Here is a 25,444-nt window from a genome sequence, read left to right on the forward strand (position 1 = left end):
AATTTTCCCTCAAAAAAAAAAATCCCTTTCCTAGAACAACCTGATTCTCCCTTTGGTGCACTACTAAGTTGCCTAAGACTTTCTTGATGCAATGTTAGAGGATGGCCCCCTCCTCTTCTTTAATCTTTGAAACTCTAGAATGCAGCTAGCACCGTCACTACTTGGTGGTTAGGGTTTTTGTTTTCTGACCATAGATGGGAAAAGGGCAATGAGGAAGAGAAGGGGGAAGTAGCCTTATGTTTATGAATGCTGATCAAGCTAACCCACCAATTAGGAGCTTTTGAGCATTCTCACGGAGAGCTCCAGGTTTTAAAATGGTGCTAAGTGGCGGGGCAGCTAGGTGGCACAGTGGATAAAGCACTGGCCCTGGATTCAGGAGGGCCTGAGTTCATATCTGGCCTCAGGCACTTGACACTAGCTGTGTGACCCTGGGCAAGTCACTTAACCCTTATTGTCCCACAAAAAATTTTTAAATAAAAAAAAATAAAATAATAAAAATAAAATGTTGCTAAGTAATATAGAATGTTTGCATGTCACCATGTAACAGGGCAGAGTCATCCATCCTCCAAGGTCTTAGTTTCAGCTTTAAAAAATTTTTTTTATTAACTTCTCAAATATCAAGGAACATTAGCATTTCTATCTACAAAGAACAGGAAAAGAAAATTGTGGCTGAAACTATGAATCTTTTACTATATACAGCTTGAGGGGTTTGGGGGGGGTATATGTTTGTTTTTGCAGGGCAGTGAGGGTTAAGTGACTTGCCCAGGGTCACATAGCTAGTAAGTGTCAAGTGTCTGAGGCTGGATTTGAAATCAGGTCCTCCTGAATCCAGGGCTGGTGCTTTATCCACTGCCCCCTTGAGGGGTTTTTAAAGTGTACATTTAAGACCACAGGACCAGCACTGCTTTGCTTGCCTGTGTCACCTGAACTTCCTTCTCTCTTCTTTGTACTTCTAAAATGTTATTTTCTTTATTCTTTTTTTTTTTTTTTGCATCGTTGTTGTCACCTATGCATTCGACTCACGTAGTTCTCCCCCCCCCCCAAATAAAAGCCTTTCCTTTTAATAAACAAGTATAGTCAAATAAAACAAGTTCAGATATTGGCAGTGTCCAGCCATGTCTATCTCATTCTTCACTTAGTCCTTTATCTCGCTTCTAAGAATTGGGAAACATGCTTAATCATCAGTCTCCTTGAAGTCACGAATGGTTGTTGCATTAGTCAGAGTTCTTAAGTTTTTCATAGTTGTTTTGCTTGATTGTAGTAGTCGTTGTATATATTTTTCTCCCTAGTCTCTCTGAACCTTGCTTCTTTTGTCATTTCTTATGGTACTGTGGCACTCTTACACATTCTAACTTGTTCAGCCATTTCCCAATTGAGAGTCAACCACTTTTTTCTCAGTACTTTGCTAATACAAAATATGTTGCCGTACATATCTATCTTTGACCCTTTTGAACTATAGTCATGTAGTGGTATTGTCCCTGGTATGCACAGTTTAGTGACTTTTAAGGCATAGTTTCAAATTACTTTTCCTGAATGGTTGGACCAATTCATAGTTCCACCAACAATGCATTAGTGTGCCAGTACTCCCATGATTCCTCCATCAGTGGTCATTTTCCTTCATTGTTATCTTTTCTAATCTAAAAGATGTGAGGTAGATCAGAGTTTTTTGTTCATTTGTATTCCTCATGTTAGTATTTAGAGAATTTTTTCATATGGTTATTGAAACTGGTCCTTAATGGTTCTTGTTCTTATATATTTGTGTTAATTCCCTATACAACTTGACTATCTTACTTTTATCCAAGAAATTAGCTACAAAGACTTTCTCCCAGATAACTAGTTCCTTCCTAACTCTAACTTCAGTTTGTTTTTTCATTTTTGGAGTGAAAGAAGGTAGTGAGGGGGCAGCTAGGTGGCGCAGTGGATAGAGCACTGGCCCTGGAGTCAGGAGGACCTTAGTCCAAATCCGGCCTCAGACACTTAACACTTACTAGCCGTGTGACCCTAGGCAAGTCACTTAACCCCAATTGCCTCACTAAAAAAAAAAAAAAGGTAGTGAACTTTGATGAATTCATACATCTACGGGGTTGAAGAAATGAGTCATCTTCATTTGGATAAACTTCAACATTCTCCTAGCAGTTTAGTAGAGGGCCTGCTTTAATTGTCTCATTGCCACATGGGCTCTAATATTTTTAGACTTGTCAAGTTGGCTGGCCTGCCTTTCATTTGACCTCTCTTATATTATGCCACATGACTTGTGATGTCATCTTGTAATCTGAAACCAAACGTATGCTGTGACTGCATTCCATATCAAAGGAAGGAGGCATGGTATTGGCTATAAGTATGGATGGGAAGAGAGGAGTAGGTCATGGGGTCTGGGTGGACTGGACCCAGCTAGCAGCTAGCTTTTGCATTTTACCTTTCAAACAGACTGTTGACTCATCTAGTCTCCATCTCAGTTGGCCCACATCAAAATCAGCAGTTCATTGCAATTTCAGAATTTTAAGCATCCTGATCACAGTAAATGAAGAAACTCTCTGTTCATTCTTCACAAGATTTAACATGAGATAGATATACCCAAAAGAAATTAAATTGGGCCATGTTTTTTTTTTTTTAGTTGGGGGGGCGGGGCAATGAGGGTTAAGTGACTTGCTCAGGGTCACACAATAAGTGTTAAGTGTCTGAGGCCAGATTTGAACTCAGGTCCTTCTGAATCCAGGGCTGGTGCTCTATCAACTGCACCACTTAGCTGCTCTAGGCCATGTATTCTTATACCCACCCAATTTTGATTCAACCACTTTTTTTTTTTGCCCAAATACTGAGCTTTAGGCTCCCCAGTCTGATTCTTTTCCAGTAATATTTGGGCAACTTGGAAACAGTGAGGAAGATACAGAAGTAACTTATTTTCCCTTCCATTCCCTCTTTTTCTTTCAATCTTAATAGTATTTTTTCTAGTTACATGTAAAGATGGTTTTCAACATTTGTTTTTATAACATTCCAAATTTTTCTCCCTCCCCCCTCCCAAAGACAGAAAGAAATTTGACATAGGTTATATATGTACAGTCACATTAAACAGATTTCCACATTAGTCATGTTGTAAAAGAAGAATCAGAACAAAAGAGGAAAACCTCAAAAAAAAAAGGTAGAAATAGTATGGTCCAATCTGCATTCAGATTCCACAGTTCTTTTTCCTGGATGTGGAGAGTATTTTCCATCATGAGTCCTTTGGAATTGTCTTGGATCATTGTATTGCTGAGAAGAGCCAAGTCTATCATAGTTAATCATCACACAATGTTGCTATTACTGTATGCACTGTTCTCCTGGTTCTCCTCACTTCACTCAGGATCAGTCCACTTAAGTCTTTCCAGGTTTTTCTAAAATCTGCCTACTCATTTCTTATAGCACAATAGTATTCCATTACATTCATATACCACAATTTGTTCAGCCATTCCCAATTGATGGACATCCCTTCAATTTCCAATCCTTTGCCACCACAAAGAGAGTTACTATAAATATTTTTGTACATGTGGGTCCTTTTCCCTTTTTTATGATCTCTTTGGGATACAGACCTAGTAGCCTCCATTCCCTCTTGAGAGTTAGTAAGTGGCATAAAGATTAGGTTAGTATCTGGCCCAAGTTCATTTCCATCAGAAGAATCTTATATTAAACCTTACAAAGAATTAACATGAAAAGTTGGCTCATTCACTGTCACCAGCATGTTTGAAATAATACATCTGCTCATTTTGGCATGGGGTGGGAACTAGTCCATTGTGTAAACTTGATGTCTTCAAAGCCCTGGGATATTGAGGGAGAATCTTAAGCATGCACAAGATAGGACAGCTCCAAAATCCAAATCTGATAGCATTTCAGTTGTGAATTTACATGTTACTTTACAAGACAATGACAGTCATGAAATAAGGAATTTGCCATTATCATCTACTTGTGAATAGATACTACCTTTTAAGAGCCTTAAAGATGACCCGAGAAAATACAACATTGCCAGAGACAGATGGGAATGTTTGTTGCTCAGCATAGAGAGACCCTATCAAAGTTTTTTGGATTGTAGAAGAAACCGTTTTTTCCCTTTTATCTTATTACCACACATTTTGTAATATTTGAAAAATACCTAGTTCTTCTCTATCTTTTATTGCAAAAAATATTTTTGTTGGAAAATAGCCTTGACATTTTGACCTAGTAAGAGGGCATTGTTTATATGGATTTTTTTCCCTATCAGACTGAGAGACTATGACCAAAAAAAACTGGAATATTAAAGTTATGTTTTTATCTCTTCTCCCTAACAAATACTACAATAACTGTGCATAAGTGTGGGGGGGGTTACCCCTTCTGAAAGTTGACTAATGATGGCATTGGATAATTAAATAAAAGTTTTCCTGGGAGGAAAGGGAAAAAAAGTTAGACTATTTTCCACAGAAATGACATATTCCCTCCAGAGATGGAATTGTGATCACATTGCTCTGGTGCTGTTAACTCAGCCTAATTCAGGCCAGTCTTAAGCTTCATGTTTGGAACTGGAACAAAACAAGACACTCGAATACATTCTGACAGTTAACAAAAAGATATTTGTCTTTAGAAAATGAATGTTGTGAAATTACAGAGAACAAGCTTGTCCCCAAAGAAGAAATATGGGAAAAAACCCAAAACATTGTTCCGTTCCTTTGCAGAGGTGGAAGTCCCCAATTGTGGAACGTTGCCAATGATGACAGATATTTTTTCCAAGATATATATGAGATCAGTTTTGCAGATTTTTTTCTCTTTTGCTTTTTTTCCCAGTCTTTGCTCTGAAGGGATATGGGAGAGTTTAAAAATGGAAGATATCAGTAAAAATTTCTTTAGAAAACAAAGGGAGCCTTGCTTAGCAATAACACAGAAAGGATATTATTCAGCAAGGTACAGCATTGATTGAGTTGAGCCAAATTCTTGGGTGACTGCCTTCCTCCTAAGCATGTCTATAGTCTGAAGGAGGTGCTTCTGACTCCCTTTGCTGGCTTTTGTACTGAGACCAAGTCACATCAAATCAACTGGTTTTTAGTAAGTACCTACTATGTTCCAGGCACTGTGTGAAGCACTGGGGATACCTATGCAAAAAAAGAAAGAGATAATCCCTGCCCTCAAGGAGTTTACATTTTAGTGAAAGGAAAGGACCCATAAAAGATGGCTGAAGTGAAGGAAGAACTCCCAAGAATGAAGACTACCATAGAGAAAGGAAGTGACTGGGATAGAGAGAGCAGGCAGCTGAGGAGGCATCATGAGGTCACATGGTAAAATACAAATTTTACCTGGGCCAATAAGGATGGTTTTAATAGATTGTAAAGGAGCTAGCCTGGGTAGGAAAGAGCCCTCTGTAGACAGCCTTGGGAATTATTACTCTGACCACTTCATTGGTGCAGATTGCAACCTCTCTCAAGCCATGCATACCCCCAGAGTTTTCCTATGGTATATGAAAGTAATTAGGGAACACCCAAGCTCTGGAAGACCTAGAAAATTGGACATGTTTTGAGTGTGAACCCATGAACAGACTATCTCCTAGCTGAGTGCAGAAACTTATCCTTTACAAAAAAGATGGATTCCTGGGTGATTAATTTCATTTTTTTTGTTTGTTTATTAATTTCCTTATTTTGGACATGGTGACCTAGTCCCTTGAGGCTGATAATTGTTTAAAGGGGGGACAAGGGGCTGGATCATATCCTGATAGAGAAAAAAAAGTGCTTTCCCAATCTCTTATCCCAGCTGTTCCTTGAAAGGTGGAAAATGCAGGATCCTCTTTTCCTTTCTACTTACCCTCACCTTCTGCTATAGACCCCATTGAACTATGACTGCATTGATCCATTTCATCGTGTCTGTCTGGTTTGTAGGTTCCATGACCTTTCTTACAATGTATGTAAGGATATGTCTTGCTTCTTAAAAGTTTGTGGGGGCAGCTAGGTGGCGCAGTGGATAAAGCACTGGCCTTGGATTCAGGAGTACCTGAGTTCAAATCCAGCCTCAGACACTTGACAGTTACTAGCTGTGCGACCCTGGGCAAGTCACTTAACCCTCATTGCCTCTCCAAAAAAAAAAAAAGTTTGTGACTAGAAGTGCTATCTCTCCTTTGGGTAATCTAAATGAATTGATACTACTTGCAAGAGAATCTACATACAGGCATACATACGAAGCTATATTGATAATTAAGACCTTTCTTCCCTTATTATGATCTTTCTGTATCAGAAGTTTCTTTCTCCTCCCCTTACAGAGGCTGACTTAGCATTCACATGTAGAATCCCAAGGGGAAAATGTTCTAAGCATCTTTCATCTTCACTTGTGAGAACAACTCAAGGCTATATTCCTGGAACTGGCCAGGCAATTAGAGGCAAAACTCCCTGAGAAGACTAATGCCTAGGGACCACAGATAAGGACTGAATCTATGACTTCACTGATGGACTAATGCCCACATTGATTAGTTACTATCCTAAAAAGCAAGAGTTCTTAACCTAGAGTCAGATAACTTTTTAAAAAATATATATTTGGGTAACTTTCAGCATAATTTTTGATAATCCTATTTATTTAATGCATTTAAAAACATGATCCTTAAAAGGGGTCCATATGCTCTACAGACTGCCAAAGGGGGGGAGGGGCACATGACACAAAAAAGGTTACTAACCCCTGTTCTGTTAGATATGTGGTTTTAATTGGTTTGCAATTTCTTTTGCTTTACCAATAAAAATAAGTGAGAGAGTCTCCCTGTTTCCTCCATTTTAACTTAATAGATAAATGACCACTCTGGCCCAAATGGCACCGATCTTGATAAAATTGGGGAACATCCCAATTTCATATTTTTATCCTTCCTCCACCAGTTACTTTGCTTAAAGATCCCAAAGTGTAAATCTGGGAGCCGAAATTTGCTTCCCACCCATCACCATTCTGGAGGGCCCTATACAAGAGAGTTGACACACCACTATCCCTACCTGGATGCACATTTGGAATACCAAAGCACCCTGGCCCCTCCTCCCTACAGCACACATTAAAGAACATCCTCTAATAAATTTCATCTGGACACTTAAGCCTTGTGCTTGGACTTTCTCCTTTTTCCTCTCTTGTTCAGACACCATATAATCACTGTTTTGTAGAATCCTTTTCCACCAAATGTAGTAAGCAGGAAAAACTGATAAAGTCTCATTTTAAAACTCCTCAAGGGGCAGCTAGATGGTGCAGTGGATAGAGCATCAGCCCTGGAGTCAGGAGGACCCGAGTTCAAATCCAGCCTCAGCCACTTAACACTTACTGGCTGTGTGACCCTGGGCAAGTCACTTAACCCCAATTGCCTCACCAAAAATACATACATACATACATACATACATACATACATATATATACATACAAGATAATTGTGGGGAAGGAGGAAGAGTGTGTGACTAAATTATTGCATTTCAGTTACTGAAGCAATACATTAATTTGCTAATATTTTATGGACACTAAATATAAGAATTATTTTTAACTTTTTGGTGCTGCTTCTTTGGTACAATTTGTTTAGTTTACTTAGGGGTTGTCATTTTCCTTGAAGGTTTTTTATGATGTCTCAACCACTTCTCAAGTTTGGCCATTGCTTCCATATAAGTTATACTCTAAAATTATGGGTTACTGCCATCTTGATGGTGGATATTATAGGAATTTGTTGCTATTACTACCCTTTAAAAATTAACCTAGGAATTATGTATCTCCATGTTGATATGTTCTGCAACTAAAAAATGCTAAGCTTTATTAAACAGTGCCCATGGTCCTTGTGAAACTTCCTAAATAGTCTTCTTTGAACTTTCACCACATATTTGGCATTTACCATCTGAGAATGTCTTATTCATTACCTCACCAACAAGAGCTAGGTTTGAATGTGTTGTTGTCCGTGACATAAGGACAATGTTATGACTTGCAGTGAATTGGATTTAAGTGAGGGAGGGCTGTACAAGGTCACCATCCTCACTCTCTCCTCCAGAGCCATCTGGGTCCGGAGATATAGATCAGGATGAGGTTTGAGTTTAAAATGCACATGGAGGGAAGGAGTATGCCGTGTGCCTGTGTGTGTGTGTGTGTGTGTGTGTGTGTGTGTGTGTGTGTGTGTGTGTGTGTGTTCGAGCGTGCGCACACCTACATGCCCCCAATATCAAAGGCAACTGGGTGGTGCAGTGGATAGAATGCTGAGTCAGGAAGACCTGATTCAAATCCAACCTAAGACACTTAACTGAGTGACCCTGGGCAAGTCATTTATTTCACCCTGTTGACCTCAGTTTCCTCATCTGTAAAATGAACTGGAGGGGCAGCTAGGTGGCGCAGTGGATAGAGTCCTGGCCCTGGAGTCAGGAGAACCTGAGTTCAAATCCAGCCTCAGACACTTGACACTTAACTACCTGTGTGACCCTGGGCAAGTCACTTAAGCCCCATTGCCCACACATACACACACACACACAAAACTGGAGAAGGAAATAGCAAAACATTTTGCTGAGAAAACCCCAAATGGAATCACAGAGAGTCAGCTACAACTGAAACAACTGAACAACCACCAATATGTGATATGTATGTGCGATATGTATACATATACACACATATTTACATACATATACATATATACATGCCTAGAGAGAAAGAGAGAGACAAGCAGTGTTTCCCCATCCAAACCACATCTATAGCAATCCTGAGAACTGGAGTGGGAAGAATAAGATGTCCTCTTGTAGACAGGAAAGAGAGATGAACTAGGAGTCAGGTCGCCTGGGTTCAAGTTGCTGTTGTTGCAACAGGTGCAGTATCCAAATCCCTTTCCCCAAAAGGTGACTGGTCCCAAGCTCTGCTTTCTTCTTTGTTTTCTAACTCTTTACTGCTCCAGAGGGTTTAAAAACAGTGGAAGCATTCTGCTACTGTCTAGCCCTCTACTGGACTCCCTGTGACATTTGAAAAGAAGTCAATTTAGGTTCTGATGTCCAAACCTTCCAATCATTTAGAGCTTTCCAGAAGTAAAATGGGAGGAAACAGGGTCTCTCAAGCAAAGACTGATTACTTGCAGGGTTTTTGTTTTGTTAAGAGGATATACTTGTGCTACATCCTTGCCTGAGATGAGTGGCTGAGAATTACTCCAAAATCTCCATCCTTAAGTGGTGCTTGAGCTGGTTCAAGATATGACCAGTAGATGGCAGCATTGGACTTACCTATTTCCAAGAGCCTTCCTTTTCTATTGTTGTTTAACCTTTCTTTTCTCCCTCCCACCCACTCAGAATTTTCTTGAGTCCTCAGGCAGCCTCCTGACAGGTGTGCAGCCTGGTAATCCTAGCCTTTGTGCATTGTTCAGCTTTTAATTGGCACATGTGCAAAGCTGGAGGACTGCAGCCCAGGGTAACAGCTGGGGAAGATTATTCACAATCTCCCCAACCTGCTGTGCTTATCAGCAAAGAAAATATTCTGTAAACAGATGACTAGGGCAGACACTCGATGCTGCTGGAGCAGGATTTTTTAAAAAATGGATTAGTGTTTGTCATTATCTCGAAGAGCTTATTAAAGGAGCTTTGTCTGGTTTGGGTTAAGTTTAGGGTGTGGCAAAAATAAATAAATAAAAATTCCAAGATTTTAAAGCATATACTTTAATAGCCCAGTGAAAGAAACCACCGTACCACCCACCCCACCCAACCCCACCCCCATCACCGCCTTATTCTCATAATGAGCAGGAATACAGATGAAGAAACAAGTAGAGCCAAATGTGGATATAAACTTTAATGCCTGTGTCTGTGTGGCCTGATTAAATTAAGCCCTTTGTCTTCTTTTCTTAATTTTTAAAAAATTGAGTAAGCATTTCTTTTCTCTCCTCCCTTCTTCCCCAACCCCCCTTTCCGGAAAAGAAACAAGAAAAGCAAAACTTTTGTAATTAAAGGACTCAAGCCCAAGTCTTTGATTTCAAATCCAGCACTCTACCCACTCTCTCTGACTCCCTCAATTGTGAATGAGACAGTGTACAGCAGACATCTGGCTCTGCCAATAGGCTTCCTTATTTGGGGTCTGAAACTGAGTTGTCTTTTACAGAATTCTACATTACGTGATTGAAAAAAAAAAAGATAGGGGGCAGCTAGATGGCACAGTGGATAAAGCTCTAGCCTCAGATTCAGGAGGACCTGAGTTCAAATCCGGCCGCAGACGCTTGACACTAGCTGTGTGACCCTGGGCAAGTCACTTAACCCTCATTGCCCCGCAAAAAAAGAAAAAGAAAAAAAAAGATACCAAGAAGAGACTTGAGTACATTTGAAGCTTCTTGGATGAGAAAGAAATAAACAAGGACTGGTATGGATTTGAGGTAGCAGTAGCAGGTGATTCAGTGGATAGAGCACGCTGGGCCTGGAGCCATGAAGGCCTGAGTTCAAATCCAGCCTCACACAAGTCCTAACTGTGTGACCCTCAGCAAGTCACTTAACCTCTGATTGCCTGACACAATGGATCTAATGGAAAAGGAAATGGCAAACCACTCTAGTATCTTTACCAAGAAAACCCCATATGGGGTCACAAAGAGTTGGACATGACTGGAAAACTACTGAACAATGGATTGGAGGACTTCTAAAGGGCCTGGTCACTTTTCTGACTTAAGCTTTTAAATACCAGGATACTCTACCACCCACCAGAGGCATTTTTAAACTATAGTCTGTACATTTTGGATGGGGGGGAAATTGTACATCTTTAGTTTGACTAGCCTCTTTTTTTCCCCTTTGTAATCTTGTGAGTTTTATGCATTTCAGTACTTCATCGTGAGGAGGAGAAGAAGGGGTCCGTAGCCATCCCCAAGACTGCCAGAGGGGTCCAGGGGTACCAAGTGCTTGCTCAGCACTTACTGTGTGCCAAGCACTGTGCAGATTGGTGTTGTTTTTTTTTTAATAAAAGTATTTTATTATTTTCCTGTTACATGTAGAAATAGTTTTCAACATTTGTTTAAGATTTCCAATTTCAAATTTTTGTCCCTCCCCCTCTCCCCTGGACAGAAGATTAAGTTTTTGGGATGCAAATCCAAGCAGAAAGAAAAAGCTGGTCCCTGACTTCCAAGGGCTCACATTCTAATGAGAAAAAACAACCCACAGAAGAGGTGGCGAAGAATGATCCAGAAAAGGTTAAGACTGTCTGCTCTGCAGAGACGCTGCATTTGGAGTCAGGCTGAAAAGTAGGGTGGGTGTTTAAGAATTGAGAAGAGCTGTGGGTTTGCCAAGGAAAGAAGGAAAACCTCACTCCCAAGAAGTGGGTGGTATTAGACAGATGCTTTGTGAGGAAAGAGCATCATCCGTTGGTGCATTGCCAGGAGTCAGGAGATGTGCTATAACCACAAGTCCCTCCTGACTCAGATGATCCTGCCGTGTCGATTTCATGACATATAAGGTAAAAATAATTAATGCCTTCCTTTCATGGTAAGACTTATGGAAGTGGAAATCCTTTTGCAGAAATTGGTGTTATCTTTTGTTTACCCCCCCATCTGCCCTTTACTCCTGTTTGGTTTCTGTGTGTGTGTGTTTTAAATAGAACTGAGTTTTATTTATAAAGTATTTATCTAGTTGCATTGTACAGGACAATGTTTTCCTTCCCTTCCCTTCTTCCCACCCCTCCTGCTTTTATGACTTACAGGGAGGCACATTTTGGGTCATTGGGAGGGAAGGACTTCCTAGCAGTCTGAGCTATCATCCCAAATGGGAATGGGGGCCTTGCTCCCCCAGCAGACAGTCAGGCAGCAGCTGCTCTCTCTGAGTACTGAAGCAGAAACTGGATCACCATCTGCCATGGTCTGTGTGTAGGAAGGGATTTTTTTTCCATTGGGTGGGAGGCGGAGCTGGGTGACCTCTAAGGGTCCCTTCCAACTCGGATCGTGTGTCACTTCCCTGCTTAAGAACCTGTCATGGCTCCCTGGTACAAAGCCAGAGAAATGTCACCAGCAGTAAGTGCCCGTTCACAGGAGGAAGAGCTCGCTGTGTTTGGGGGAAGGAAGGCTTCATGGAAGAGGTAGGACTTCATGTGTTGTGTAATTTGTACAGACTCCAGCTTTGGCTACCTGCTTTGATCCTCACAACAACCTTGAGAAGTAGGGATTTATTTCTGTCTTAGAAAAAAACTAGAAAACAGGTGACTGGGTATTGTGGAACTCGGGTTTAGGAGGGATCTGGAATCAAATGCTGCTTCTAGCTAGCTCTGTGACCCTGGGCAAATCACTCGATTCCCCTGTACCTTAGTTGCCCTGGTTGTAAAATGGGAATGATTACTAATACCTAAAGCACCCATCTGGCAGAGTGGTTGTGAGAATCAAACCGAGAGAATGCATGTAAAATAGTCTGCAAAAATGCTATCTAAATGTCAGCTCTGGGTGTTGTTGCTGTGTTTGAGGAAACAGGTCCAGGAAAGTGGAAAACTTGATCCAAGGCCACACAGGTGGTTGTGGCTCTGCTGAGATTGGCGATTGTCCATTTAATTGTTTTCTTGTTGTTTCCTTGTGTGTTACTCATATGTCCCTAGTTAAAATATCTCCTGACCCACCTTATACTGACAAAGAGTCAAGTGCTCAGGTAATAGAGATTGTCTTTTTGTACTTATTTCTCGGGTGGGTTTTTGTATGAGATCATTCTCAAAGCAATGATCTTATAAAAACTTATCTCAGCTGAGCAGGGTGGTGCATACCTGAAATCCTTGCTCCTGGGGAAGTTGAGGGTAGTGGATCTATTTCTTGAGCTCAGGAGTTCTGAGCTACAGTGGGTTGATCTGATTGGGCAAAGGCAGACACCACCAGTATAATGAGCTCCTTGGGAATGGGAGCTAGCTCCTAGGCTACCGAGAAGGGGCAAAGGGGCCCAAATTGGAAATGAGGCCGGTCTGAGCTCCTGCTGATGGTTGGTGGGATTGGGACCCACTGCGCTTTCAGCCTATTCAAGACAGGAGACTGAGTCTCTCCCTAGAAAGTATCCCCTTGAGCCTCCTTTTGTAGCACTTTTATTTACACTTCCTTGGGAGCCTTATCATGAATTACTTTGTATTTATATGTATCACATCCTCTTCCTAGGCTCCTGGAGGACAGAGATGATATCTAACTGTGCTTTGCCCCAGATGCTTAATAGTGTTTATTGAGGATTGTTGAAAGGGTTTTGGTTATTTCTTTTATTAGCTGAAAATGTGGGTGTTTAATAAATTTTGGTTAAACTAGGTGTTCAGGGTCTGTTCACTACTCACATTCCCCTCTGGTTTAGTAATAGGGGCATAGTTTAGCCCCTGGACTTTGCTCCCACAACCTTAGCAGTACTTTGTTCTAATGGCTCATTCTTCTAGGGGAAATCTAACTGAGCCCCAAGTTCAGGTTTTAAGGCACTGCCTGGGAGAGTTATAAGATCATTCATAAAACAATTTACTTCATTGCACCCCACCCTCAGATCTTTGAACTCCAACTAGAATATCTGGGTTTTCACATAGGAAAATACAAAACAAAAGTCTTAGGGCTGTCTCTTCATGCTCTCTCTGATCTCAAGTAACAACATGCCCATAGACAATAGGAATGAAATAATTTATTTAAAAAATCAGGCTTGCAAAATACCACCAGCAGCGATAAATAGCAAAATAGGACAAAAGTTGGAGAATTTTCTGCTCTGCCCTGCCTAAATGGCCAAAGGGAAGGGAGAGACAAAGAAAATGAGATGCTCATTAGCCACTGGGCTTTGCAGCCCAGGACTGGGAATCCATTACCAATTGGACCATTCTTCCTGTGAAGCCCCAGTCTCGTTTGCCCACTGTGGAGACGCCAGCCACTTCAGGGGAGAACCTGGTTGTTTTCCAATCAATTAGTTTCATCCTTGCTGCCTAGTCTTAGCAGGTGGACTGATACTTCCTAACTTTGTGCCATGACATCCCCTCTCTTTTCTTCCATAATTAAAAGGATATTTTATCTATTCTTTTATCCTTCTGAGTTGGAATTTCCCTCATCCCCCTCCACTCTCTGGTCCTGGAGGGAGAAGAAGAATCAGTTTCTTGTAGCCTCTTCCAGACTCTGCCTCTATCATCACCTCCTTTGAGGCTCACTCAGTCCAAATCTGTCACCCAATAAAGATCATCCTCTTGGGTTGCTGTGTACTGACTCCCCAGACATTCTCCTTCCTGTCTTAATGAATTCAATGATCTTGTGATCTCTTCGTTATGGAAATGTCATAGTCTCTTCTCTGGCTTCTGCATTCTTGACTTCTGAAACATGACAGGGGTGAATGAGCACCCTCTGCCCCCTGGACATTCCCTTCTCTCTGGTCATCAGGACACTTTTTCTGTCTCCATTCTCTTCTTACATGTCTTGACTGTTCCTAGGTCTCCTGGTAGATCAGTATCTATGTCAGTCCACTAACTGTGGCCCAGAGCTTTGTCCTGGGCTGCACACTGTCCCCTCTCAACAGAACTCCGTGCAGCCATGCTAGTTAGCCAGGAGCCACCTCTTTCTTTAATGGAAGCTTATCGGAAGTGCTCTTCCCTCAGGGTTGAAATTGCATGGTACCTTGAAGAACCAGCAGTCCTATGATTGTAATCTGGAATGATACAGACTAGCATCGAATATATATTTGTATATAATGTAACGAGGTAATTAATTCAGTGTACCAGGTGATCACTCTAGGTTGTCAAGTACAGCAGATAGACAAATACAATCTGTGTAGGAGATAAAGCACAATGCAAAACTTCACGTGACATGTGGTGACTACAGGTGACAAGAGGTTTCACTTATAAGCAGAACACATTGAATGCACACTATCATCTCAGTATACCCATAGCTGTATACCAAAATCAGTTATGGATGTCAAGAAAATAACGAAACAGGGAGCCTTCTTAGCATGTAGTAATTACTGCTTATATCAACTAACATGGAAGTTACATGTAAAACACATAAGCATAGGTAAGCATTCACATTTTAGGCTGGCTACATATGCAACTTTCACCCTGGGACATCATCAGCTAGTGTGTTCACTTGTCACAGAATACAGATCTCCTTCATCTGGTGACCCATCTGCCCTCATGCTTGTGCTAGTTGATGGCAGGGACTCATGCCCCCCCCCCCCATATTAGAACTTTTGTCTTATCCACTTACTCCTGAACTTTGCTTTGGACAATCTGCACCAGCACAAAGTTAAGGGATATCAGAAGAATTGAGGAGGAGTTATAATGAGTTAATAATGTTTCAGGGAATTTTTTGAGTTTATGTTCTTGTTGATTTTGACTGTATTTGATTTTGATTTTTCAAAACTAAATATGTATAAAATACATACATTTATATATATATATATATATATATATACACACACACACACACATATAATTGTGTGTGTGTGTGTGTGTGTGTGTGTGTGTATAATTCACCCAAACCAGAAGGGATGTGATAAGAGGCTTTCAAAATTGTAATGTCGGCCCAAAACAATACCAAATACCTTATCTGTTGCTATGGGGACCCATTATGTGTGTACACATGCACATATATACATATATTCATCAAGAATTGACATCAGGTCACAACCCATCCATAATTTTGAATCTTTTAGATATCTATTTGTCTATTTAAATATACATCTAAATATATCTTCTAAAACATTTTATCCAGATAGAAATCTCAGGCTCAGAGAGTTAAATGATTGTTCCAAGTCACATGGCTCGCCATTGTTACAGGTAAAATATGAATCCAGGTCTTCCTGACTCCACTATGAACTCTCAGGAAAATCACAGCACCAGGCACTTTATCCCCTATGCCTATAGTGTGTGCGTGTCTGCGCGTGTGCTCGGGTGTGTGTGCGTGTGTGTATCCAGATTTGCCAAATAGGCCAGTAAGAACGACATTTAGACACATAAGATGCAGTTAAATTTTTACTCTTTGAATGCAGTTTGAGGAATTTGAAAGTCATGGAAGAAATAATTTTATTATTTCTCCCCCCTAAAACCCAATCTTTCTTCTTGCTGTGTTACTTCCCATTCCACAGTAAAAACAAAGAGCTAGCAAAGCTAGCACACTTTTTATAGGCTTGTCATTTGGGGAGCATTCATCATGGTAGGTGTTTGACTTTGCTTTGGTAACCCCCCAGAGTCAATCTGATCCACCTGGTTTCAGATTCCATCAGTAAAGTCTGCCAAATGAGCATGACACTTTATGAATAAAGCCTTTGTGTTTTTTCACTGGAGGTAAGAAAGTGGGTGTGGGGAATACCTGTAACCTGGTGCCACAGAACCATGACCCATCATGCCCAAAAGGGAAGAGCTGCTTCTACTCTATTTTTCTAAAGTCTGAGGTGAGAGTCATGTGGAACAGTCCTATTGCTAGACAAAGAATGAGGGATTTGGGAGTTCTAGACCCCTCCCAGCAAAGAATCTGACATTGAAGCAGAGGTTCTTAACCTGAGGCCTTTTATTGATATCTCAACATAACTGGGGGGAGGGGGTTGTGTGTGTAATCCTAAGTATTTTGTTTTATACATTTCAAAACGTCCTTCTGAAAAAGGATCTCAGAATTCACTAGCCCGCCAAAGGGGTCCATGACACACCAAAAAACAGGCCAAGAACTCTTACACTAAAGGAAGTGATTAATCTTAACTCAATTATTTCATTACAAAACTTGGAAAGTAGGAAAGTATTTCAGTAGGCATTAGGTGAATAGCTGTTGACTCTTTTAAAGTATTTTTTTATTGCTCTTTCATGGATTTTTTTTTTACATTACCAGAGTTTTTCCCAGTATCCCTCCCCACTCCTCCTCCCAGAGATCCATCCCATATAATACATTCAGTTGGGGTTTTTTGTTTGTTTATTTGCTATTGACTCTGAATCTCAACTTTTGTATACTTCAAGGGTCTATAATTTAGTACATGTGAGTATTCCTTCCACAATGTAGATCACCACCCCTCTATAACTTCCAGATAGTCTTCCAGAATTGTTGGAGCTGAAAGATCCATCCCTTTTGACCAGCCTGATAAGGAGTTTCCCCTACTCCCTTCTCACTTCCAGATTTATTTGGGATCATACTTAGAAAACAGATATATACTTCATCACTTGGTCCTTTCTCAAAATCTGTTGAGCTTGGTTGAACTCACAAGAACTTGTGTTCTGATGGTATCCAACTTCAGGAACTTAGAGTCATCTCTCTATCTCAGGATAAACCATCTGAGGAATGTAAATTCATCCTCAGCTGGACCCCAGAAAATCTGTTCTAATGTAGTGGTTCTCACAGTATCAGCTGAAGACCCCTGGAGGTCCCCAAGACCCTTTTTTATTAAGGGGGGAAAATCTGCACAGTCAAAACTATTTTTGTAATAGTAAGATTCTATTTGCTTATTCAAGTATTCCTCCCTTTTCTAAATACACATCTGTGTGAGGCTGGATTTCTTCCTATACTTCAACCAAAAAAAATCACAACAGATTGGATATAGAAGCAGATAGGAGAAGCCAGTTGTCTTCTCTTAAGACAGTCATGAAAGAATTGCAAAAAAGTAGGTAAAACAGTGACCACTCCACATTAATTTTTTTTGGTTGGGGAAAGTTATTTATGTAATATATTATTGTTATTTTTAGATAAATTAATAAATCACTATTTCAAAAGTGTATCCATTTCAATTTCTGTAAAGTAAATATGGATAGATGTAACACACACACAAAAGCTCTTTGGGGGGAGAGGTCTTTATTTCTTAAGAGTTTACAAGCTGGGGGTGGCTAGGTGGCGCAGTGGATAAGCACCGGCCCTGGATTCAGGAGGACCTGAGTTCAAATCTGGCTTCAGACACTTGACAATTACTAGCTGTGTGACCCTGGGCAAGTCACTTAACCCCCATTGCCCTGCCAAAAAAAAAAAAAAAAAAGAGTTTACAAGCTGTGTGACCCTGGGCAAGTCATTTAACCATCATTGCTCAGCCCCCCCACCCCCCCAAAAAAAAGAGTCTATAGGGGTCTTGAGACCAAAAAGTTTGAGAACTGCTTCTGTAATCCATCCTTGGAGAAATGGGTTTTGTCTCTGAAGAAAAGCCTTGGACCTAGCTCTCAAACTTGTGTACCCCAAGGGTAGTAAACGTGCTATATCTTAAAATAAAATGGGATGACCCTTAAGCAATAGAGTCATAGAATCATAAATTTAAACCTGGAAAGGACTTGAGAGGAAGGCTCACTGGTAAGAGCATTTTAAGAGATTGAATTGTGAATTTGGCTCCTGCCTTTCCAGGAGCCCTCTGGCAGGAGAATAGATACCCATTAATCTACAAACTTTGAATATGTTAAATAAACAGGAAATACATAACTCCTCGAAGATAGGCTAGGCATAGTTGCATAAGTGCTAGACTTGGAATAGAGTCTGAACTGTATACCCATGAGCAAGTCATTCCTCAGTTTCCTCATCTGTAAAACAGTGATGATAATATCTGTAGTGTCTACATCTAAAGATTGTCTGATGCTCCAATGAAATAACAGATTGATGTAAGGCATTAAGTACTATATAAACTTGTCAGCTATTATTAACCTTTGGGGGGGGGTGGAGTATGGGAAATGAAAGGAAGTATAACAGTTGTTGCCATGGTCAGAATGCCATCACTCCCTGCCCCAAGCCTATGTAATACATTTTCCATTTTAATTTTAACAAGATGGGGTGGCACCCCTGTCATCATTCATTGCATGTGGAACAGTTTCTGATGATACTTTCTGGAGTGAGTGGGCCACCTTTTGTGACCAGATCTGTCTCCAGCAAAGTCAGAACATCAAGTTAGAATTGTTATATGTATGCATTCAAACCTTAAGTCATTGGATGATGACCTGAAGGTTCAGATTACAAACACAATCCTTTGAGTCACTGAGCAGCAGCTGATGAGCGTTGTTACAATGTTCAAAAATCAGCTAGAATGGTAGATAGCACAAGATGGTGATTGTTGGATTTTAATAAGAACATTAAAGTTTTATGTGATTAATCTTTCAAGTGGTGATTTTTTTATAAGTTGTTATCATTTATAATTCTGAAGTTATTAAGGTTTAAATTGCACTCAGACTTTTGGAGCGTTGTGTATGCTCACTGTACACACCCTAATGTGCACGTGCTCGATCGCGCGCTCTCTCTCTCTCTCTCTCTCTCTCTCTCTCACACACACACACACACACACACACACATCTTACTTGGACTTTGTTATAACAACTCCCTCAAGAGTCCCAGGAACTAGTTATTAACTAATGCTAAATAGCATTCCTTAGGGAACTAAAGTGTAGTCAACCAAGAAATGATAGTAATTGAATCTGGTTGTTATTCTTAGAGGCAGCATAGCATAGTAGATAAAACACTGAGTTGAACTTGAAAAGACCTGGATTCAAATTCTGCCTCAGACACTAGCTATGTGTTGTTCCTCTGGGCAAGTCATTTAACTTCTCACTGTGCCTCAGTTTACTTATCTGTAAAAAAAAAGACAATAATAGCACCTATTTCATGAAGTTATGAGGATCAAATGAGATGATGTATATAAAGTAAATCACACAACTTAAAGTGCTATGTACATGTCAGTTATTGTAGGAGTAGAGTTCATATAAGGATGACGTTGCTAGAGAAAAATAGCCTAGGCCCTTTTTTAGTTTCATTGTGGGCTTCTTTTTTTTTTTAAACTGAAGATTTCTAATTTAAGTTTTTACTAAGTTACATATTTGTGAATTTATTCTTGCTTAGGTGAGAATGAACCATGGCGAATTTATGAAGTCATCCTAGATTAGAAGATCCCTATACATTAAAAATGAGGCTGCTAAGTGGCCCAGGCCTGGAATCAAGAAGACTTATCTCCTTGAGTTCAAATCCATCCTCAGACTGTGTGACTCTGGGCAAATCACTTCACCCTGTTTGTCTCAGTTTCCTCATCCATAAAAATTACCTGGAGAAGGAGATGGCAAACCCACTCCAGTCTCTTTGCCAAGAAAACCCCAAATGGGGTCATGAAGAATCAGACATGACTGAACAACAACAAATAAATTAATGCAGATAATTCCCCCTTTTTAATTGGTGGTAGTAGCTGAACAGATACTGCTGCTAATAAGAGTCCATTTACACAGACCTTTAAAACTTTCAAAGTGCGGTAGATCTATTTTTATTTTTTACTCCTCACAATTTGCCTGTGATACATGTACCCATTTTATATTTAGGCAGAGAGAGTTTAAGGGACTGGCCCATAACTGTTTAATTAAGGGTCTAACATGGGATTTGAGCCCATCCAGGACTTTGTGGCCTCAAGTTCAGCTCTTTATCCACTACACTAGTGGCTTCATAATCTTATTTCTTATTCTAAACACTCTTGCTCACATAAGTTTATGTATACATGTGTGTGTATATATAAACACACACAAACTTATATGGTTCAGGCTCTGGACATTTTCTCTGGCTCTCAATACTCTGCTCTGACTACTAACCTCCCTGCCTTTCTTTGAGTCCCAACTAAAATCCCAGCCTTACAGGAAGCCTTCCCCAACCCGTTTTTATTCCAGTGACTTCCCCCTGCTATTTCTTACCTATCCTGTGTGCCATTTGCTTTGTGTATATTTGTTTACATATTGGCTCCTCGATTAGATTGTACGCTCCTTGAGGGCAGGAATTAGCTTTTGCCTCTTTTTATATTCCCAGTGCTTAGCATAGTGACTGGCACATAGTATTTAATAAATGCTTATTGATTGATTATATACACATAAGTACTTCCTGTTTTTGGTGTCATTAAATTCCTTAAACCTTTTGGTTTATAAGAATAGTTCCTTCATCTAGAAGTTCATTTAAGAGTATAAATTAGCCTTTTATGGCATCAAACTAGTCCCTCCCTTCCCAATCCGGAAAATATCTTTCCATCTGCCCCTAGAAAAATAGATTATTGTCGATGAAGGTGGCAGCGCATCAGCTTCTGTGCCATGGGGGCAGTCAGAGGTCTCTCTGATGCTGAATGGGATGGGTTTGCAGAAGAAGGAAGGGCAGACTCAGGAGCCCTCTGTGTAACTGTGCTTTCCTTTCCTGTAGCGTGTTCCATGGGAAACGGAACGAGCAGGCTCTATGGTGCTATCGCCCAGACCCTGAACGGCTCTGCAGCCCCCCAGCATGCAGAGTGTTTGGTGCCTCCTGACTCAGAACAGCTGGATCCCATAGATCCCAAAGAGCTGCTTGAGGAATGCAGGGCAGTCCTGCACACGCGGCCTCCCCGGTTCCAGAGGGATTTTGTGGACTTGAGGACGGACTCAACAAGTAGCCACCCACCCATTAGGGTCATGCAGTGGAACATCCTTGCTCAAGGTATGTTCGATAACTACTGCCCCCAGTGCAGCTAATTTCACTATGCCAGGGAGTAGTAAATGTTTGTTGAATTGTATACCATCCATCCACTCCTTCTTACACACACACACACACCCTACCAGCTTTGATTTTTAAAAATTTATATGAAATCTAGTGTACATTTATCTTTGCCTAACTCATTGATCATTAGAGATATAATGAGCTTTAAACTCATTTCTATACTAAATGAAGACCATGGATTTAAATCATGAAAATATGAAATAGAAGTGTTCAGGGTTTAAAGAACCCCACCTCAGGGCCATTGGTGAATTATACAGATAAAGTAAAAGGCTGTTATAGCCTGGGACCTAACCAAAAGAATTTAAAAGAGGATCCACCAATGTTTCCTCTGCCTTTACTTTCTTCTAATACACAGGGCTGCTTCCTAGCAAGCAGTGCACTGAGGTCCCTGAAGGCAAATGAGGCAGGCTTCTATAGTACAGGGTAGGGTGGGAATCTTAGCATTCCTACCTCCTTCTCACATCTCTCCACCAGTTAATTGACAATTCCAGGATCATAGATGCACTAAGGTATTAGAATGCATATATGGTACAGATAAACTTCTGTGTATATAAATTTACAGTGCTGCCTTGCAAATAAATGATTAGAATAAAGCAGATGGACAGTGCACTCCTTGGAAAGGTTGTATTAATAAAGGGTTGCTAGCACTTGTTAAATTTTTTTGCCTTTTCCTTAGAATATTAGTCAAAGATAAAATAGCTCTTGTTTACATTTAGGACACTACATCATTATATAAAAAGGAACCCTTTTCCAGATTAAAAAATATGTGCAAGTACATATATAAATATCTTTGTGTATATACATGTGCGCATATGTGTGAACATATATGTATGTGCATGCATGCATACGTGTGTGTGTGCACCCATAATATGTTCACATCTATTTGGGTATGTGTATACACAGAGATATATATTAACACAGAGAAGTGGTGTAAGAGATGTCAGAGAAATATGTGACTAGAAGAAAGAGCAAGAGATAACTATAATGGATAGCCTGTGTGTGTTTCACTGGTATTCATGCAAAGTCAAGAGAAAGACTCCCAGGCATATCAGATGGACACTTTGTAGTGAATTGATGGGAGGACATAGAATGAGCAAGCCTAGGTGATCTATATCACTGGAAGGCAAACACATCCCTTAGATCAAAATCAATGCACTCAAGGATAAAATGTATACTTGCCATAGATTTATATACATATAAATTATATTTCCGTGAAAATTAGTGGTTAGAATAAGAAATAAAATTCGTCTTGATATTAAACCAGCCTTTGGGCTAAGAAGGGGTTTGATCCAGTTGTCACTAAATAGGCAAATTTATTTAGCAAAATATAGAATTCTGAAAGACAAATGCTTTTGAGGTGGCGTAGCATTTGAGGGTTGAGGAAAAAACGCAATTTAGTACAAAAACATGATCGCCATGTTTTTACCCAATATAAATACACCATGTAAAAGAAAACATTTACCCCATTCCCATTTGGAAGAAGTTGCATAATGCTTGTAGAGAGGGACCACCCAAAGCACTTCCAGCTCAGATATCCCAACAGCTTTGTGATCTCCTCAATCCACATACTCTCTCCATCGTAACCCATTCATGCTTTCTTGTCATGACTTTTGTCCATGACCTCTCATGAGCTGATCACAGACGATCCATCCACCGTGTTGGGTAGGTGTCTTTCTCACTTTGTTTCAACAACACAGGGATAGCAAAAAACAAAACAAAACAAAACAGTCCCTCAGTTGTCCCATGCTCTCGCCACCCAGTGACCAGCCCATAATCTGTTTCACTCATTCACATTGATGATGACATCTTCTATTACTATCCTAGTTCCTCCCTAACAACTCCTTTGGTAGGGATTGCTGCTTACTCACACCCACCATGCCCATCCCTGCTGCAGAGACTGTAGCGTCTCTTAGCCACTTAGCAGCGTTGTCACTTTAGAACACAAGGATGGCCAAGCTAGGCCACTGGTCTTTGGCCTCTAGAGTTCATAGAAGCCTCTGTTCCTGTAGCTGACGGGTGACTGACTTCTCTGTTTCAGCTCTTGGGGAAGGCAAAGATAACTTTGTACAGTGCCCTGTTGAGGCACTCAAGTGGGAAGAAAGAAAATGTCTCATCCTGGAAGAGATCCTGGCCTACCAGCCAGACATCCTGTGCCTGCAAGAGGTGGACCACTACTTTGATACTTTCCAGCCACTCCTCGGCAGACTGGGCTACCAGGGTACCTTCTTTCCAAAGCCATGGTCACCCTGCCTGGACGTGGAACACAACAATGGCCCTGATGGTTGTGCTTTGTTTTCCCTTCAGAACAGATTCAAGCTGGTCAACAGCACTAATATCAGATTGACTGCCATGACTCTGAAAACTAACCAGGTAGCCATAGCCCAGACACTGGAGTGCAAGGAGACTGGGAGACTGTTCTGCATTGCTGTCACCCACCTGAAAGCACGTACTGGCTGGGAGCGATTTCGGTCAGCGCAAGGCTGCGACCTCCTCCAGAAACTGCAGAACATCACCCAGGGAGCCAAGATCCCACTTATCGTCTGCGGGGACTTTAATGCAGAGCCCACAGAGGAAGTCTACAAACATTTTGCCTCCTCCAGCCTAAATCTGAACAGTGCCTATAAACTGCTGAGTGCAGATGGACAGTCTGAACCACCATACACGACCTGGAAGATCCGGACATCTGGGGAGTGCCGGCACACACTGGATTATATCTGGTATTCCAAGCATGCTTTAAATGTGCGGTCAGCTCTTGGCTTACTCACCGAGGAACAGATTGGACCCAACCGGCTCCCATCCTTCAATTACCCTTCCGACCACCTGTCTCTAGTGTGTGACTTCAACTTCAGTGAAGACCAGAACCGGCTTTTATAGCTTGTCTGGAGCTCAATTTATAGTCACAGAAGTCGTAACTAGGGGAATGGAAATAATAAGTTGCCTGAAGAAGGATTCACTGTTTCTCAGCCTACCTTTCTGGCATGGCCTTTGGGGAGGGAAAAAAACACAATTTCACAACCTTTTTCATTAAAGTCGCTATCAAAAAAAGGTGTGTGTACCCCAGTTTTGGCTTATGGTGTTTTTCTCTCCCCTTAGCATTAGCTTTTGATGAAGTAAGTGAACCATGTCATTTATTTGGAACCTTTTTCCTTCCTGAGGACTTGGTGCCAATGTGGACTTGCTTCAGTCCTCCCTAACTGAGGGTGGGTGTACATATAAATCATCAGGACAGCACTCCTATTTTTATTTATTTATGGCATTTAAAAAGACATAAACAGGAAAGGACTGTGCATGGCCACATTATTTATTTTTTTTAACATTGCACTGTAAATGACATGAGCAAACATTTAGAAACTTAGCATGAGAGAACCATACAGGATGTTGTGGAGCCAGTAAAGGTTTCATGGCATCCTTCTTAAAAGAGTTGAAACATTTTTACATTTAGTCTTTCTGATAGAACAGTGCTGATACAACAGGTTTAGAAGAGAACATTTGCCCAAGGGTTGTCTTTGTTTTCAAGTGGAAGAGCCATATCACATGGGGAGCCTATTCCCTTCTTCTTCGGGATCATAGGAGACATCGTCTCTCTCCTGTGTCCTTTCCAATCCGTCCCAGCCAGGAAAGACATATCCACGTCTTCTCTATTTATATGTGTGTTTCATGCAAAGATGTGAGTCCATCCAAATTACTCAACCACTATCTTGAGCATTTTTACTTACCTACCAATTTATCGGGGTAGCCTGGTCCTCTTAATTCATTTTACCTAATTCTATTTTATAAATGGCACTGGAATTTTTGAAAAATAGGATTTGTTTGGATTTTAGGAGCTGTTCTAGTGTGGTGCCTGAGAAAATCAGGGGGTCCTTCCTCACAGTCTGGAAATTGGAAGGTCTGTGAGGTCTTAGGCTGTAAATAGATGAGCAACCACCTAGATCCACACTGAAACTTGTGGTTTGCCTAGAAAGAAGACCTGGAACTCTGCACTTGAGATAAGAGTTGGGCAAAATTAATGTGTTGCCCAAAATGTTCCACCCAAGTAACAAAAAATGACCAACTAAGTACTATTGTTGAACCATGAGTTGTAAATGTTCAAGTTATTTAATAAAATTTGTAAAAAGCTAA

At 40.7% G+C, this 25,444-nt stretch overlaps 1 protein-coding gene across 4 annotated transcripts in view; it reads left to right on the forward strand.

Moving 5' to 3' along the window:
* The window catches only part of NOCT (nocturnin), a 41,607-nt gene extending 16,163 nt beyond the window's left edge, over positions 1–25,444 (forward strand). Inside the window, exons 2-4 of one of the 4 annotated variants that reach the window (XM_043973448.1) lie at positions 9,870–11,382; positions 20,996–21,265; positions 23,364–25,444. In XM_043973448.1, the coding sequence (XP_043829383.1) occupies positions 21,004–21,265; positions 23,364–24,199 (1,098 nt within the window). In that variant the 5' untranslated portion in view covers positions 9,870–11,382; positions 20,996–21,003 and the 3' untranslated portion in view covers positions 24,200–25,444. Of the gene's footprint in view, positions 1–8,443; positions 11,998–20,995; positions 21,266–23,363 lie in introns of those variants that run through there. The other 3 variants (XM_043973447.1, XM_043973446.1, XM_043973445.1) reach the window with 3 other exon arrangements.

The sequence above is a fragment of the Dromiciops gliroides genome, chromosome 6, assembly GCF_019393635.1.
Source record: "Dromiciops gliroides isolate mDroGli1 chromosome 6, mDroGli1.pri, whole genome shotgun sequence".
Lineage (NCBI taxonomy): Eukaryota > Metazoa > Chordata > Mammalia > Microbiotheria > Microbiotheriidae > Dromiciops > Dromiciops gliroides.